Source organism: Dipodomys ordii, unplaced genomic scaffold (genome assembly GCF_000151885.1).
Source record: "Dipodomys ordii isolate 6190 unplaced genomic scaffold, Dord_2.0 Scaffold11, whole genome shotgun sequence".
NCBI lineage: Eukaryota > Metazoa > Chordata > Mammalia > Rodentia > Heteromyidae > Dipodomys > Dipodomys ordii.
The window spans coordinates 12,710,266-12,728,410 of NW_012267227.1; the positions used below are offsets into that span (position 1 = coordinate 12,710,266).

At 39.8% G+C, this 18,145-nt stretch overlaps 1 protein-coding gene across 1 annotated transcript in view; it reads left to right on the forward strand.

The window, feature by feature from the left end:
• Fbn1 (fibrillin 1) overlaps window positions 1–18,145 on the forward strand; it is a 199,469-nt gene that overhangs the window by 98,634 nt on the left and 82,690 nt on the right. The window contains exons 9-14 of the mRNA XM_013010126.1: window positions 8–166; window positions 3,817–4,002; window positions 4,628–4,768; window positions 8,291–8,410; window positions 12,315–12,440; window positions 15,202–15,324. Coding sequence (XP_012865580.1) covers window positions 8–166; window positions 3,817–4,002; window positions 4,628–4,768; window positions 8,291–8,410; window positions 12,315–12,440; window positions 15,202–15,324 — 855 coding nt within the window. The remainder of the gene's footprint in view (window positions 1–7; window positions 167–3,816; window positions 4,003–4,627; window positions 4,769–8,290; window positions 8,411–12,314; window positions 12,441–15,201; window positions 15,325–18,145) is intronic.

Below are 18,145 nucleotides of genomic sequence, written 5' to 3' on the forward strand. Positions count from 1 at the left end.
TCTTCAGATGTTCGCCCAGGATACTGTTACACAGCCCTAGCAAATGGACGCTGCTCTAACCAGCTGCCCCAATCCATCACCAAAATGCAGTGCTGCTGTGATGTCGGCCGATGCTGGTCCCCAGGGGTCACAGTCGCCCCTGAGATGTGCCCCATCAGATCAACAGGTAAGAACCTTCCGGTAATTATGGTGTATTCCAACCCAACCATTACAACCAGTGGTATTGTGTATAATGCAGACCCAGGGGGAAACGCAGATAAACAGATAAGACTCCAGAAAAATGATGTTCTTGGAGAATCTCCTCAGATAATGCACAGGGGAAATGCAAAGGTCTGTACAAACTACTCTTTTCAGATACTACTCATTACTAAGTGTCTTATATATGGTACTCAGTGACTCAGAAGGATAAAGCCATTTTCCTAGAGCACACATTTCTTCTTTCCTCTTCCTTTGGCCAATTCCTATTGATTTTTTTTCCTTCATGACTTCTCTTTTATCTATTATATTCCCTTCATTTGCACTAAAATCTGTTTTCTATAGTCGGAACAGTTGCAGGAACTTCCCAGCTCGTCAACGTGAAATCCTCAGCTGCCACAAACATTTCCCTATAGCTCATTTCATGTTCAATTAAAGAATGTTTAGGGAATGTCCAGAAAAAATTTCCCGTGGGCTGTGAAGTGGCTCAGTGGCAGAGCCTCAGCACCACATAAGCAGAAAAAGCCAGAAGTGGCGCTGTGGCTCAAGTGGTAGAGCGCTAGCCTTGAGCTGAGGAGCTCAGGGACAGCACCCAGGCCCAGAGTTCAGGCCCCACGACTGACAAAAAAAAAAAAAAAAAATTTCCCCAGGATGAACTCAATAAATATTTGATAGTCCAAGACATATTTTCCTCAAAAGAAAATGTGACTTCTTGACTTAACATTTGCAGTCCCTAAATCTGATCCCAGTTCATCCTTTAACAGCTAGTATGTATGGTAGCTTTGTTTTCTAATTAGATTCTGCAATTCAGTTTTCCTTCAGTGTAGTCTAAACTTTTCTAATTCCTTTTAACTGAAACTTCTGCATAGTTCAGGTCCTTTTTCCTACTCCCATTCTTATCATCTTTTCTTGCAATATACTATCTTACGCATTAAGGATCTGGTCAAATGTAACTTTATCCATGAGCTTCCCAAGATAACCCCAGACGGAAATGTTTCAACTTCGTTGTGCTTGTTATTTTGCTGTGGCACAGTCCCATACTGTCTGCCTTGTGCCTACTTCTGTTCATGGATTGCTTTTTTACAATTTGGTAAGTCTCATGAAGAGATCTAACCCATGGCAATCCCATATATATATATATATATATATATATATATATATATATATATATGCACACACACTACATATATATATTAATGTTCTTTATATTTTCAGAGTATTTAGCAAGATCTTTCTTACAGAAGGCATTTTAGGTAAAGGACTGATAGGTACTATTTTCTCCATCAATACTAACTTAAGACTGAGCAAAATAGCTCTCTTTAACTTGATTCCTGAAAAGTTGTTAGTTTAGGAGAGGCAGTGAATGTGAGGATGGATGAGTGCAGAGTGAATGTGATACTTCAGAGTGTCCTCTTCTCAGGATATGAGTTTCTCATCATATAGACCAGCTCACAGGTGTTACTATAACATTTCTTGTTTATTGCTGGGAATTCTGAGTATGGATTAAAGAAACAATACAATTTATATATATATCTATATATCTATATCTATATATCTTATGATCCAACAAGTCATATATCTTGTTTGATTTGCTCTTTTTCATGCCCTCAGCCCCAATCTACCCTTTGGAGTTAAATGCAGGACCATGTACTAGATCACTATTTAGAAGAAGTATGACTTCCTACTACGATTTGGCTTTGATATCCAGGGAATTGTTTTTAAATGCATTTGCTAACTTGAAAGTGAGCTGCATTGATAGGAATTCCTCATGTTGACCGAGAAAGGACTAGGGTAAGGGTAGGTGTCAGCAGGAAGGCCTACTTTGGAACAGATGGAGCACGTTGGGTTCCTGTGTGCGGCTTTTCAGGGAGTTGTTCCCCAAAATGCATCACTAGAAGATGCCCAATCCTGAGACAGCCTGATTAAGCAAACTATTTTGTTTGATTTTTTTTTTCCTCCAGAAGGTCTAGGACCAGAACTATAGAAGTTAGCTCTGCTTATGGAAAAGGCTGATATAGGAAGGATTTTAGGTTAGCCAGCTTTTCTGGGTATATGTATAATATATATTATATATAATTATATGTTACATATAATTATCTGTTAATATATAATTACATGTTAATATATATTATAATATGCAAATATATTATCTTTAACATTGTATCTTAATATATACTATGTACTTTACATAATTACACTATAATATAATTGCATTATATATAACATATAATTATATATAATATACATATATGTAATCTCTGGGCTAAATGGAGATAGGAAAAATAGAGGTCAGTTGAACAAAATCAGCCTCTGTTGTTGATCTGCATAGAAAGGAGTTAATGAGAAAATTATTAATCTCTAAAAGTAGGAAAGAGTTTAGGACCCAGTGTGATATACTTTCCTATGGGGCTTAAGACGAGTTTAATGGCATTCTTAAGGTAATATAGCCACCTCATTAGCAAAAATACGGATAAGCTGTTCAACTTCTTTTATACATGTCTGAAAGGAATTTCAAAAGAAAGGCTGAACTGGCACAAGCACTGAACAAGTGCTTGGAAACAAAGTGAACTCCTAATAGAGTTGTCATTCACGGAAATCCACCGTATAATGAAATCCTCTTACGTGCATTCTACAGAGGCAGGCTGAGAATGAGAATTAGGTATGAGTTGTACATGATCCTCGACTTCAAAGACCACACAGTCTCATTGGTAGAAATACGGCAGAAGCAGGTTCTCAGGGAATGATGCTTATTCCTGGTGAGACAATAACTCTCTATAGAAGGAGTCTTTGATCATTGTGGTTTGACAGAAGGGATTATAGCATCCTGAGTCAGGGAAACATAAACAATATACAAATCCTTTCTAAATACAGTTGAGTACTACAGACTCTCTGTGGGCTGAAGTTCTAGATAAAAATGCAGTAATAGAATTCTCTGAAAACATAAACTTAATCTGAGTTGGAAGTATGAAATATGAGTGAAGAAATTTTGAAGTCTCACTCTGACATTTCCTCCTTCTCCCAACACTACCTGTTTATTTCGAAAACATGCTTAGGCAAAAATGTCCCCTTCTGTCCATATCCATCATTGCCTCCTTTGTCCAGATAGCCTCCTCCTGACCTTGACCTCCTGCAACTGCTTTGTCCCCCATCGGTACATTCTCCAGATAACAGCAAAAGTGACCTGAAAGATTCCTCTGGTCAGTCACTTACCACTTCGGGAGACCTTCTGCGACCTCCCATCACAATTAAACAAAACCTAAGCTTTTTGGTGTTCTCCTTAGAGTCCTCTGAAATCCACAGGTGGAACTGGAACGAAGAATGTGCATGTTTTCCATAAAGTAAACTTTATATACAGGGAGGGACCTATGTAGACTTTGGGCGATGCATGTGACACGGATTTGGATTTGAATTATTATTTCCATATGCTTTTTTGCTGTGGGCATTCAGAATGGCAATAAAGTCATTCAGAGTTCTTTTTTTTCCTTTTTCTCCAGTTGACCAGTGTGCTTAGAAGATGGGTTTTATTCAACGATTTCTTTTCAAAGAGTGTCTTCTGTGGACCTATGATGTCAATGACTGCTCAGCTTATTGTGTTATATTGTTGTTGTTATTTTCCCCCAGAGGATTTCAACAAGCTGTGTTCGGTTCCCATGGTATTTCCTGGAAGACCAGAATACCCTCCCCCACCCCTGGGGCCCATTCCTCCAGTTCAACCTGTTCCTCCCGTCTTTCCTCCTGGACCTGTACTTCCCGTCCCGCGGCCACCGCCAGAGTATCCCTACCCATCTCCATCTCGGGAGCCACCAAGTAAGAATACGAAAGCTATCTTGTTGTGGTTGTTGATGTTTGCATTAATCAGGTTAAAGTGGGCAGTTGCTTGTGCTGCTTTAGGCATTAAATGGATTTATGAATTATTAGGCTAAAAAATTTCACTTATATATTGTTGTATATACATTTCTCAGTTTTCCTATTGCACAGATAGAAGTAAAAGTCCTTTGTATTTTCCTAGAAATTAATGTTCTTTTGTTATTAATATTTTCAGAGACAGAGTTACAGGAGAGACTGAAGTCTGCTCCACGAAATGAATGAATACTAGAGGAGGCACAAAAGTATACGTTGGGTTGTTTAGTATACAACAGGGTATTTCCCCCGAACTGTAGGTAGGTTAGAGTAGGAGGAGCTGAGGAGGGTCAGGAGAAGCAAGCTGCAGCCCAGCTGCCGTTCCTCTCTGCCTGCAGCACCATGCACATGTGATCTCTGAAGGCAAGGCTGGTAACGTGCTGTCCCAGCACACCTGTACACTGACCTTGACCCAAAGAGTTTCCTCTTTGCAGCAGGACTCAGCATCTTGCCCATTATTGCTAGGTGAAGTACTGATCAAGGATGCCATCATTCTACATCAGTTTAATGGGGCTCACTGTTGTTGTTCCAGGGGTACTGCCATTCAATGTCACTGATTACTGTCAGTTGGTCCGCTATCTCTGTCAAAATGGGCGCTGCATTCCAACTCCTGGGAGCTACCGGTGTGAGTGCAACAAAGGATTCCAGCTGGACCTCCGGGGGGAGTGTATTGGTACGTGATCGATCACTAGACTGCACCAAGAGGCCATTATTGCATGACTGCATTGGCTTATTGCTGCTGTAACAAATTACCTTAATCTCAGTGGCTTAAACACATTCAGATTTTTTTTTCTTTGCCAGTCCTGGGGCTTAAACTCAGGGCCTGGGCACTGTGCGCGAACTTCTTTTGCTTAAGGCTAACATTCTACTACTTGAGCCACAGCACCACTTCCAGCTTTTTCAGTTTATATGGCACTGAGGTATCGAACCCAGGGCTTCATGCACACTAGGTAAGCACTCTACCCTGAAGCCACATTCCCAGCTTCACATTCAGATTTATTATCTTTCAGTTTCATTGGTCTAATACAAGTCTTAATTCGTTTAATTCTAGGTAGTGACATGGCTGTGTTTCTTTTGTGAACTATCAGAAAGAGTGCATTTATTTCCTTGTCTTTCCTAGACTTTTCTAGCTACCAGAAGCCACTTCTAGGCTTCTTCCTTCATCTTCACAGCAAAGTAGCATCTTCAGACCTGTCTCTGATTCTCTCATTTTCTCTTCCCACTCTCTCTTCTGCTTTAAGTGCTTTTGCAATTGCATCAGTCTACTTGTCTAATACAAGAAATGCTTTTTTTCATTTTCAAAAACATTAAAAAGTGAGTGAATATATTTATCCATATTCAGCTCATAATAGAGCCAATGAGTGAAGAGAATAATAATCGTGCTGATGATGATCTGGTATGAACTGGCAATAGAGAAAATTGGTCTAAGGAAGGTAGTGGAACGGTAAGAATTAGCACTGAGGGGCTCCATAATCCTCTGGCACCAGTTCGATGTTTAAGGCCACCTAGTTAGCAATCTTAGTACCGTCTGACACTTGAATTCTTTCTTTATCATGGAGCATATTCCCAGGTTCTACAAACTAGGATAGGAAGTGAATATATTTGGGGGTGCATTCTATGTACCGCAATGACTTTTGTCATTGTAAAATATTTTCAGGGACCTTGCTTGTAACTGTAACCTAAGATATCAAAATCCAGCTTTTAGGGAGGTAAAAGAATCAGGGCCCCAGGGCAAAAAATGGTAAGAGATCCCATTTATAAAATTACCTAACATGGGCTGGGAAAGTGGCTCAGTGGTAGAGTGCTTTGCTTTGCATGCGTGAGGCCCTCAGCACCACATAAGCAGAAAAAAGAAAAAGAAAAAAAATTACCTGAAGTAAAAAGGGCTAGAGGTATGGCTTTAGTGGTAGAGCACTGGCCGAGCAAGCACAAGGCTCTAAATTAAAAAAAGAAAGTGTGATCCAAATCATAAAAGTTTGCACATTTTGCTAATTTAAATGGATCGATTGCCAACTCTATGTAGCTGTTAAAAACTGCAGAAATTTCAGTTTGCTGAAAAGACATTTCAACTAGTGCAGGGAGGAAACATCACACCGTTAGTTGGATGAATCCAAAAATAGTTGCCATTTGCTTTTTTTTTTTTGCCTGTCCCTGAGTTTGTTGTTGTTGTTCAAAACTAGTACTCTACCACTTGAGCCACAGCACCACTTCTGTATTTTTTTTGGTAGTTAATTGAAGATTGTAGTCTTTCTTGCCTGGGCTGGTTTTGAACTGCAAACCTCAGATCTCACCCTTTTGAGTAGCTAGGATTGCAGGTGTGAGCCACCAGTGCCCTACTGCCATTTAACTTTTTTTAAAAACTTAAATTTTATTGTAAAGGTGATATACAGAGGGGTTACTGTTACATAAGTCAAGTAATGAGTACATTTCTTTTTGAAGGGTGTTACCCCCTCCCTCATTTTCTCCCAATTTTCTCCTCCGACCCTCTTTCCCCTCAACTTGTATAGTTCACTTCTAATATATTGTCTAGTAAGTATCACTGCTGAATTGGTTCACCCTTTGTCCCATTTACTTTTTAAATATTACATTTATCTTAGTGCTGGTATAAATTCCAGTTCTATGAATGTAAAATAAGCAGATATGAGTAGTTCCCTCCCTGCCACCCCCTCCCCATTCCACACACACACCCCCACACACCAAGCTGCCAGAGCGCATCTAGAACAAGGTAGAAAACCATGTTGCTCAGGGCTAGGAAATGTGAGGTCAGACCTGCGTCTGCTCCAGAGAGGCCTATGGATAAGGAAGTTATCTTCACTAAGCCTAAGTTTCTCGTGTTAATAAACAGAGCACTGGAAAATAGTTTACCTATACTGATTTTTCTGAACAATGGTAACACTAATGGGACCCCTTACATGGAAGGCAGCTGCGAAGGGTTTGTTCTCTAAGTGAGTTTTAAAGTATAGTCCATTCATGTTTGGGTTAAAGAGGCTTCACAGAACTCATAGGGAACACTTAAGATATGAGTAAACTAACTTCCTTTTTTCCCCATTCGCCCATCCCTCCTTTCCTCCTTCTCTCCCTTCTTCCTTCCCTCCCTCCCTCCTTTCCTTCCTTCCTTCCTTCCTTCCCCTCTCTCTCTCTTTCCTTCCTTCCTTCCTTCCTTCCTTTCCTTCCTTTCTTTCTTCCTTCCTTCCTTCCTTCCTTCCTTCCTTCCTTTCCTTCCTTCCTTCCTTCCTTCCTTCCTTTCTTTCTTTCTTCCTTTCTTTCTTTCTTTCTTTCATTTTTTCTGAGTTGTGGAGCTTGAACTCAGGGCCCAGGTGCTGTCTCTCATCTTTTTCACTCCAGGCAAGCACTCTACCACTTTGAGCCACAGCTCTACTTCTGGTTTTCTCATGGTTAGAGAGAAGAGTCTCATGGACTTTCCTACCTGGGCTAGCTTCAAACCGTGATCCTCAGATTTCAGCCTCTTGAATAGCTAGGATTATAGGTGTGAGCCTTACAGCATCCGCAATAAACTTTCTTTTCGGTGAAAAAGAAAGCTTAAGAGCTTTCAAAGATATTCTGAATCCTGTTGAGAAACCACTTGTGAAATGTTAGTCTGTTTAATTTTCTTAGGCCAGATTCAGGAAAGAGAAAACATTTATTAGCTCAGAGCATTGAGTTGCTATGCACTTGGAATCTTTCTGTGAAAACTGACACTGGAAAATAATATTCTTGAACTACTCCAGCAGTCTTCCAAATGGCTAGAAACACGGCATATTGTGGTAGAACCAGGGGAAAAAAAACTTTCCTTGTGCTATTTATTTTTTAAAAGAAATATGTCTTAGGGGATGGAAAGGCGGCTCAGTGGAAGAGTGCTTGCCTTGTATGCATGAGGCCCTCGGTTCAATTCCTCAGCACCACATAAGCAGAAAAAGCCAGAAGTGGCACTGTGGCTCAAGTGGTAGAGAACTAGCCTTGAGCTGAAGAGCTCAGGGACAGTGACCAGGCCCAGAGTTCAGGCCCCACGACCAACAACAACAGAAAGAAAGAAAGAAAGAAAGAAAGAAAGAAAGAAAGAAAGAAAGAAAGAAAGAAAGAAAGAAAGAAAGAAAGAAAGAAAGAAAGAAAAGACAGAAAGAAGTCTTAAAGTTGAGAAAGTATTAGAATTACAAGCTATGACTAATCTCTTACTGAAACTTACTTTGTGTTACAGATGTTGATGAATGTGAGAAAAACCCTTGTACTGGTGGAGAATGTATTAACACTCAGGGCTCATACACCTGCCACTGCCGAGCTGGCTATCAGAGCACGCTTACCAGGACGGAGTGCCGAGGTATGGTTCTCTTGTGAAATATGAGATATGAATGCCACATGCAATCTTTGCTTTAAAAACCTTCACTGGAGTTTAAATAACCCAGGCCCAATGAAGCTAATGCAATCCTATGTTTATTGTTTTTTATTTTTGGTGTTTTATTTCCAAAATTGTCACTTTGGAGATAATAACATAAAAATCAGACAAGTATTCAAAAAATTATTTTCCAAGAATGAAGGAATGGGGTTGACATCAAACTGAGGCTTATGTGTTAGAGATTGGTGATGATTTACACACCTCTGGCACTAATTTAAGAACATGGCCAGGTTATATTTTATAGATGTGTGCAAATATTATGAAACTCATTAAAAATGTACTGCCCCTCAAAAAACCTCCCCAAAACAACAGTAAGCAGAAAAAAAGAGATCTCTGTTCCAGATTTTTAAGAAATGAGTTAGTGCTAAACATAACCTGAACATTAAAAGTTGTGATCACATTCATGTTATTTGGAAGATAAAAGTCACCACAAAATGGTCCAAAACTTAGCAGACAAAAAGTACATGAGTGAACTAGACAGAAAGGGATAGAAAAGACAGAAGCACAATAAAAGACAACTTTGAATGACAGACTTTTAATTTTCCTGAACAGTAATGAGAATTCCATAGAAATCTGAAACCGGTAAAGAGAGAAAATGATGGACTCAAAATATTATTATTTTTATTTTTTTGAATTAAGCAGAATTTGTTTCCAAGTTCTTCAAAGATTATTACAAACAACTAGTACTTCTCATTGTTGCCACAGGTCCACCTGTATCCTTAAACAACTGGCAAGTATCCCAAAACTAAATGAAAGGCACATCATCCAAGTAAATCCCTTGTGACATGAAGAATTCTTTTAGGTTGTAATATTTTTGCTTTGCTTTGTTTTTAACCATTTGCAATGTTCTGTTTGTAGATCACAATTAAAATTTTTTTTTGGTCCGTTGTGGGCCTTGAATTCTGGGCCTGGGCTCTGTCCTTGAGTTCTTCAGCTCAAGGCAAGTGTTCTACCACTTGAGCCACAGTGCCACTTCCAGTTTTCTGAGTGGTTTATTGGAGATGAGAGTCTCATGGACTTTCCTGCCTGGGCTGGCTTTGTACCAAGATCCTCAGATCTCAGCCTCCTGAGTAGCTAGGATTACAGGCATGAACCACTGGCACCTAGCTAAACCTCTTTTTAAAGACAGAAAATAAGTCGTTTTTTAAAAAGATACCACCACAACTATAAAGTAAAAAAACTTAAGAAGAAAAAGTTTAAATCTTCTTCATGTACAAGATAGGGAAACTAATATACATCATTAACGTTAATCTTTTCAGGTTTGCTAAAATACATCTCCCAAGTTTGTGTTTAAAACAAAACAAATTGCATTCTCATTTTAAAATCTTCTCATGTAAAACAAAAAAGACATCTTTTGGTCAGTAAAGGTGATTTATCCATCTTAATTTTATGCTTTATCTTCATTTAGTAATTGTAAATTCATGAGAAAAGGACAAATTTTATTGGAGTCTAAAAGTCTTAGGAACAAGTTACAAATATTCAAAATAAACAAAAATGTTTTTCTTCCTAAATATAAACATCCAGTAAATAAAAGATACATAATATTCCAGATATAGCAGAAACAAATTCACTTATGAAAGAGGTGTATTTTGGTGTATTTGGCAGTAAGAGTGGTTGTTTGTCTTAATATAAAGGCACTTCAGCAAAAGAACTAGGTTATTATTACTTAGAACTCTACTCCTTCACTCAGTTACCTTATTTGAGTAGGAAAATCATTCATTTCTGTATAACTCTGGCTGTACAACCAAGCCACAGAAAAGATCTTAACAATCGAATCATCACGTGGCTGGAGAAGAGTTATTTTCTTCAGATGTGGAGGCAGATATTCCTCACTGGACTTCTTCTCTACGGTCTTTAAAATAAAGCACAGGACCTGGGTTCCGGGACAGGATCGCTTCCTGCCGAACACCGGGCAGCAGGGCATCCTTGCTGGCGTTCTGTGTATAGTACCATTGAAGTTCTGCAGCTGCTCCCCTCCGCCCTCCTGCTTGAGTTGCTCTACCAGGAGCTACAGGGTGCTCATGCTGGCCCTGGAGGACATGGCGGCCACAGTGGAAGATCTGAGGGTGGTGGAGCCAGGCTGTGGATAGACTCTTTCCTGTTTAATTTTAACCTTGGACCTCAAATATCAGAAAAACCTAAAAAAAAAAAAATCTGCCTAAGAATACTTGGCTTTCTTTTTTTTTTCTTTTCTTTTTTTGGAGTGTAGAGCAAGTCAGATTTTAGCAAGGATTGAGAAATAAAGGAGAGACAAAAACATCGTAGGTTGTTGGCACAAAGATCAGACAGAACAAAAGCCCAGACTGCCTCAGCTAGTTCAATGCCTTGTGTAGAAACCACTGCACAATCTGCCCAGAAAGAGAGTGCGTGCGAGAGGTCAACCACAAGACATGGTGCAGACACAGGGTAGGCAGAAAAACTGATGTGCTCTAAATGCACGTTCTTCTTGTCCAGGGCTGGGCAGGGCTCTTGTTACACTCAAGCAAATGAGGCCTCTGCTCTGCATAGAGGTGTCCTTCCAACAGAATTTGGTTCATCTCCCTATCAACTGGGGATGAATAATGGAGAGGATGACATGCTGTGTAGACAGGGCAATCTGTGTTCATCTGTTTGATGTTCATCCCGTTTGGAGTTTCTAGAATCAAAGGGAAACAGATAACACAGCGTTCCACAGTGTCCACTTTGAGCAGATTATTACTCTTTAAATGGGAGGTGAGAAACAGTTTATGGTCATTTTTAACGTGTCCATAGTTTGCTCTATGGTTTACTTTGACGTAATATTAAACATGATAGATTAAAAAGGGGAATGCCTCCCATACACAATATTTTATTTGGTAGATAGAACACTTCTAAAGTTGTAAAAGTGACTACGAATACGTAAGCATTAAATTTGCACCAGAACTACTATGAGGAAGGTGGATTTTTTTTCAGAGTTGTGTAATTGATGGTTATCAGGGGAATTCAGTAATTTTTTAAATAACCTGTTTGTCTTACTACTCTGATATAGGTATAAGATCTGCCTTTCATATATTGAACGATATCAGCCAAAGTTTAATATAAATAGTGATGTATACTACTTAACAGATTAGCTAGTAAAATGGTGAAGAATCTTTATTATTAGCAGGTTTGAGATATAAGTGATCTTCTAGAAATTAGGTTAGTTTGACTGAGATTATATAGTTCTTTTCCATGTTATTATAGCTTTTAAAAATTATTTTTATTATAAAGGTGTTCTAATTACATAAGTCAGGTAACGAGTACATTTCTTTTTTTGGGGGGGCGTCCGGTCATGGGGCCTGAACTCTGGATCTGGGCGCTGTCCCTCAGCTCTTCAGCTCAAGGCTAGCACTCTACCACTTGAGCCACAGCACCACTTCCGGCTTTTTTCTTTTTGCTTATGGGGTGCTGAGGAATCGAACCCAGGGCCTCATGCATGCAAGGCAAGCACTCTACCACTGAGCCACCTTCCCAGCCCCAAGAGTACATTTCTTTTTGGACAAGGTCACCCCTTCCCTCACTCTCTCCCAGTTTTTCCCTCTTGTCCCCGCCCACACATTGTAAGGTTCATTTTCAACATAATGTCTAGTGAGTACCACTGCTGCATTTATTCACCTGTTTTCCTCTATTTCTGTGTCCCTGCTACATATAGCTTTTGAACACTGATAATCCTACATAACACGTCATTTGGTAATACATTATGTTGAAGAATATTATCAAATAATTACAACCCACGACAAAGGTCATGGGTTTTGAAATAGAGGGAGAAATAAAATAATTGTAACTGCCTTAAATGCAGCTATTTTTTTTTCCTTTTCATCTCTGATCTCAGACATCGATGAGTGTTTGCAGAATGGCCGGATCTGCAATCATGGACGCTGTATCAACACGGACGGGAGTTTCCACTGCGTGTGTAACGCGGGCTTCCACGTAACCCGGGATGGAAAGAACTGTGAAGGTAATGATGGTGCCCTGAAGTCACACCCCTCTTCCCACCACTGTGCCAATACCAGATATTCAGTGAAGCATCACTATACTAAATACATTTCACAGTTTGCTCTCTGGGAGGCACAGAATTTCCCATAAGAGGCATGTGCTGTATTCACATGGGCAAAATCGCATTTTAATATGCTATGGGAGCTTTTCACTTTGAAGTTTCCCAGTAATGTTGAAACTTTTGCAGCCTGATTCATGAGTTTCTGATTTTATGCAATTAAGATTTGTACTAACTTTAGTTTGAACTCAGGTCTCACACTTTTGGGGCAGGTACTTTACCTCTGAGCCATACCTCCTGCCCTTTTCACACTGGTTATTTGGAGATGGGCTCTTGCTTTTTGCCAATATCTGGACTTTGAACCTCTTATTTCATACTTCTTTCCATACCTGAGATGAGAAGCATGAACCACCATGCTCTGCCTCTTCCATTTATAAGAGACAGTCTTACTATTTCATTTTATTTTGTGCCTGAGATTGGCCAGGAGCTATCATCTTCCTGATCTTCCTGAGTAGCTAGGAATACAGACATGAGCCACCTTGCCTGGCTCATTATGGGATTATAAAAACAGGATACCTCTAAACAAATATATTCTCATAATCATTTTGTCCCAAGTGTCTGCCTAAAAATTACATTCACTGATCGGTACCTGGGGATATAAAATTGGGTTGAGAGAAACATCGACTCTTTCAACATTCAGTTGCATTGCCTCTTGTAGTCATCACTTTGTTCCAAATTGAGATACTTCTGCTTTATACCGATATGGTATTTCCTGGACAGGAAATACAGCTAATTGTGGATGAGTTTTCACCTTGCAGACCAGTGAAGAGTGCTCATTATCATGTTTTCCAATGTCTTTGGGAGAGATCCCAAGAATCTATTTATGCATTATAAGAATTTCAAAATTGTTCCTAGAAACATTTTTGGCAGAATATTATCTTAGTGATTCAATTTAAAGACTTGGTGCCAGAATTCCCAGTTGGGTAGAAGCTGTTTTTTTTTTAAGAAAAAAAAAGAAACAAAGGGAAAAGTTATAAATTACTTTTGGTTTGACTAAAGCCTATAAGTGAAAACATATTTACAGAAGCAAATACCCCTCAAGAGGGCTGTAATATTACCTAACGTAGCATTTCAAATTGAAATGCTTATAATCAAGGGATCCTACAGGTTAGTTGGCTTCACTATATTTTATAGTTGAGACTAATATTTTAAAACTCCATTTTTTTTAGCTGAACATAATGGTTGAAACCTTTAAACTTGAGAGGCAGAGATCAGGGTATTAAAATTCAAGGCTAGCCTAACAGCAGCAAAGAAGTTCATAATACTCCATATCCTCCAATGACTAGGTGCGATTGCTCGTGCCTGTCATTCCAGCAATTTGGGGGCACACGAATTAGCTTATCGATGAAGTCCAGGCCAGCTAAGCATGAATCAAAACCCTATCTTAAAAAAGTAACCATTATGAAAAAGGTGCACTATTTAATTGGTAGTGCACCCATCTAGTAAGTTCTAACCTGAATTCAAATGCCAGTACCTAAAAATGCAAAAACAAAATCATTTTTTTCAGCTGGGCATCAGTGGCTCACGTCTGTAATCCTAGCTACTCAGGAGGCATCACAGTTCAAAGCTAGCCCAGGCAAAAAAGCCTGTGAGACTCCTATCTCCAATAAACCACCAGAAGGGTCTGGGAAGGTGGCTCAGTGGTAGAGCACTTGCCTTGCATGCATGACGCCCTGGGTTCGATTCCTCAGCACCACATAAGCAGAAAAAGCGGAAGTGGCACTGTGGCTCAAGTGGTAGAACACTAGCCTTGAGCTGAAGAGCTAAGGGACAGTGCCCAGGCCCAGAGCTCAGGCCCAGTGACCGACAAAAAACAAAAAAATAAACCACCAGAAAACCGAAAATGGTGTTATGGCTCAAGTGGTAGCGCGCTAATCTTGAGCTGAAGAGCTAAGGGACAGTGCCCAGGCCCAGAGTTCAAGCCCCACGACCAACCAAAAAAAAAGTCATTTTTTTTTACCCCTAAGATTTCTTCAAATTACAAGCTGTCTTCTGATGTCCACTTTTAAAGAACCCAAACATAACTTAAATATAATTCAAGCCTCATTTGTCTTGGTTTTTGCCTCTACTTTCCATGTGTTAGAGGAAATTTGAGTCTGTAATAGAAATATGCCCACCAGGCTATTAACACACATTTCAGTTTGTCAACTATTCCCACAACAATGCTGCTAACTTCCACTAAATCAGATTGAACTTGAGATACCTCTCTCAGTATGATACAATTTGAATGAAGATTAGCATTAGGCTATCATAATGGAAAAAAGCAGAAATAAGAAATGAAATTATAGTCATCCAGGCTGGCTTTCTTTGTACACTCTTCTGACTGTGAAAAGATGCTCTTAAATCCCTTTGAACAATAAGCATACGCTAAAAATAATCACAGGAGTATGAAACAGTTCCTGTCCTGGAATGGGTACTAGTTGGAAGGGGGAGGGTGAAAAGAGAGGCCGAAGGAAGTGAAAACGGTCAAAGTACTGTGTGTGGAAATGGAACCATGAAGCTTGTTGAGATTGTTCTGGGAAGGGGGGGAAGGAGGCAGAGGGAGAGCCATGGAGAGGGTGAGCATGCTCAAGGTACGTGGTACGCACATAGCGACGTCACATGAAGCCCTTTGTACAACTGATGTATGCTAACAGAAATGTGTAAAAATCATTTTCTTTTTCAGATATGGATGAATGCAGCATAAGAAACATGTGCCTGAATGGGATGTGCATCAACGAAGACGGTAGTTTTAAGTGTATTTGCAAACCTGGATTCCAGCTTGCATCAGATGGGCGCTACTGCAAGGGTACGTGCTTGAAAACAGTCACGGGGGCTTTATCAGCTTGTCCTCCTGTGTTCTTGAGAGTTACACCTTCCCTAAGGAGTCTCTCCATTTCTAGCCCTTCAAATTCTGGTTTAGGAAACCTGGCTAGAACCCCTTCTTCTGTCTAGTCATCTAAAGAACTTCAGTTTATGACCAGATAGATATCTTATTTCAGAAAAGGCATCTTCTCAGTACTGGGGATTGTAGCAAGTGTACCACTTGAGCCAACTCTCTGTAGACGCTATTGGCAGTAATACCTTCCTCATTATTTCCTTTAGCTATCTTAAGAAACAAAACGTTTTTTTTTCGTGGTCAGTTTATTTAGGTTTTATCAAATTACTTCGCAAAGAAAACAGGAAACAGGATTGAGCGGAAGATATAAACAAACCAAGAGCTTGATAACTTTTGGAATAATCTCATTGCTCCAGATGGGAAACTGAGTTTTATTGTGCTGTTAGAGGCTTAAAAAGAGTTGTTGGGGATAAATGTGTGCTTAGCCTCCTGCTTTTATAGGAAGGATGAGGAATTACTACACTTGGACCTAAGATCTGAGCTGAAGTCAGACTTCCCAGGAACCTTACACTCGAACTAGGGCCAGAATATCTGGTTGGAAGACTGTGCTCAGAGCCTCTGTTCTTGGCTTGAGTTGTAGAAGTAGAGTCTGTCAAGCTGCTTAAGGTTGAGAAAGCAAGGGACAGTCCTATGATGCCTCTTCCCTGATTGTCTCTTGAGGGACAGGGACCCTTAAGGTAAAAGTTGTGTAGAAGAAAGCCTTCTATGTGTAAGTCCTTGGCAAGACACGTTCTTGGAGAATCCAGACGTTAAAAGAGGTCTAGCCCTTGGTTATTTACTCACATTCTCTATGACCTTCACACCAATGGCTCTTGATATTGTGGAAATCTGCTTTCACTGCAAGAAAGAACAATTGGGGTTTTCAAAATTTCAAGAGAGGAAAGTGATTCCTGTCCTTCTGAGCTTGATACTTGGGAGGACCTGGAAATCCTCTACGCTGTGAGATGGCCCTGAATTAAAGTGTCACATGGTACAGATGAAGTGCTGTACAAGTTAAAAGGGAAAGGGGAAGGCCATGGTGGCTGGAATATTTAGAATGAGGCTTCCAAACAAAATAATGGAAGGAAATGTGAAAGCCCCTTTTGTGAGCAGGACTTCTACGAGAGAACCCCCGCCCTGCTTGCCAACCTGCACAGCTCTCTGGGATTTGCCCGTAGTACCCGTAGGCTGCAGACAACCCAGGTGGCAGTTTTCAGCATGAAGTGTATCCAGTCCATCCGCTGCCTCAGTGATGTTATGAATCAGTGAAACGAGGTTCTGCATCCAGCTGCAGCCAGAGAAGTAGTGGCCTGTCGAGAGTTTTCCCACTTGTTTCAAATTACTGATATTTGCTAGGATTAGCTTAGCATTCTGTTTTAAGGGAGGGAGAAGGGAAAAGAAAAGAGAGGAGGAGAAGTGAAGAAAGAGAGAGAAGACTGGAAGAATAGGATGAAAGGAGAGCTCCTTCATAGTTCCCTCCATCCCATATTAGTACCTTTGTCTTACTTACTCTGGGGTATAGAGCACAGATACAGGCTGTGGGACAAGATTTTCCCTTTGTACTGAATACTTAGGAGCCTACAAAGTTATGACTGTTGAAAGCTGAATGCCCAGTGCTAATTTAATCTCTATAGTTAACTAGTCTGATGGACCACAGGGCTGTGGCCTCTTTGATCCCTTTCTAGAAGCTGAAGGCACTGACTTTGAGCCATCTGTATCCTACCTATTCAACCTAAAGTCCTTGTCCCCATTAAGAAGCCTTTGTGGTGCTTTGCAGTCTGTAGTCTCCAATGTTTTACTCTAGGTCTCAACTTGCACAAGAAGCTAGCCGAAACAACTGAATCAATCTGAGGGTTCACATACTGAAATACCACTGCTGTTTTAAATACAATCTGTACACGGGTTGTACCGATCTTGGACCATCTGACTATGTTTTGTGCCAAACAATACAAGCTAAGTTAAACATGGAGGTGTTTTGCTCTCCGTTTGCCTTTTTAAAGTCAGAAAAAAAGGAAATAGTCATATACTCTAGTTATATATTGTAAAAAGAGTTGTTATAAAGTGACTTGCTTCTAAGTGTTTTCCAAAACATGATTTTGGTACCTTTTCTACTTCCCCTCATGAAGGGGGAAAACTCTGTACTATTACTTATATAAATCCAATAAAGTCTTTTACCAGATTTTTCTAAGTAGATGCCCACAGTAATGTAAAATACTTGAAATGTTCAGGGAAGACTTTTCTTTGCTGGATTCCAAAGGCTTACAGTATTATTAGCCAAATGTGGTCATCAAAGTCATCTATATTTATTTTCTGTTCTTTTTCTATGATGTCCCTTCAGTGTCTTTAATGGTACAACTCTTTTTTTTATTGTGAAAATACTGTACAGAGGGGTTACAATTACATGGGCAAGATAGTGAGTACATTTAATGGTACAACTCTTAATGTTAGGCTCATTGTCCCAAAGGTCTCAGACAAAAGTGACGCTAGGAGAGATACCAGCCTGGTTGTCAAATGACAAAGGGAAAAGCATCCTGCCTAGGTGGAAAATTTCATTTCTTATCAACTGGATTTCTGGCACTGTCTCCATGTAATGTGTTAGACACAACCCTGTGTCTCTTGCCCATTGATTTCCTTCTTCCTCCAATTCTCTTCTAGCCTTCGAGATTCTTATTTTAGATTAAAAAAAAAAAGATTTCGTTGGAGAAAACTATTAAAGAAACTTTTACTGGAAACGTAATAAGCTCCAACCATT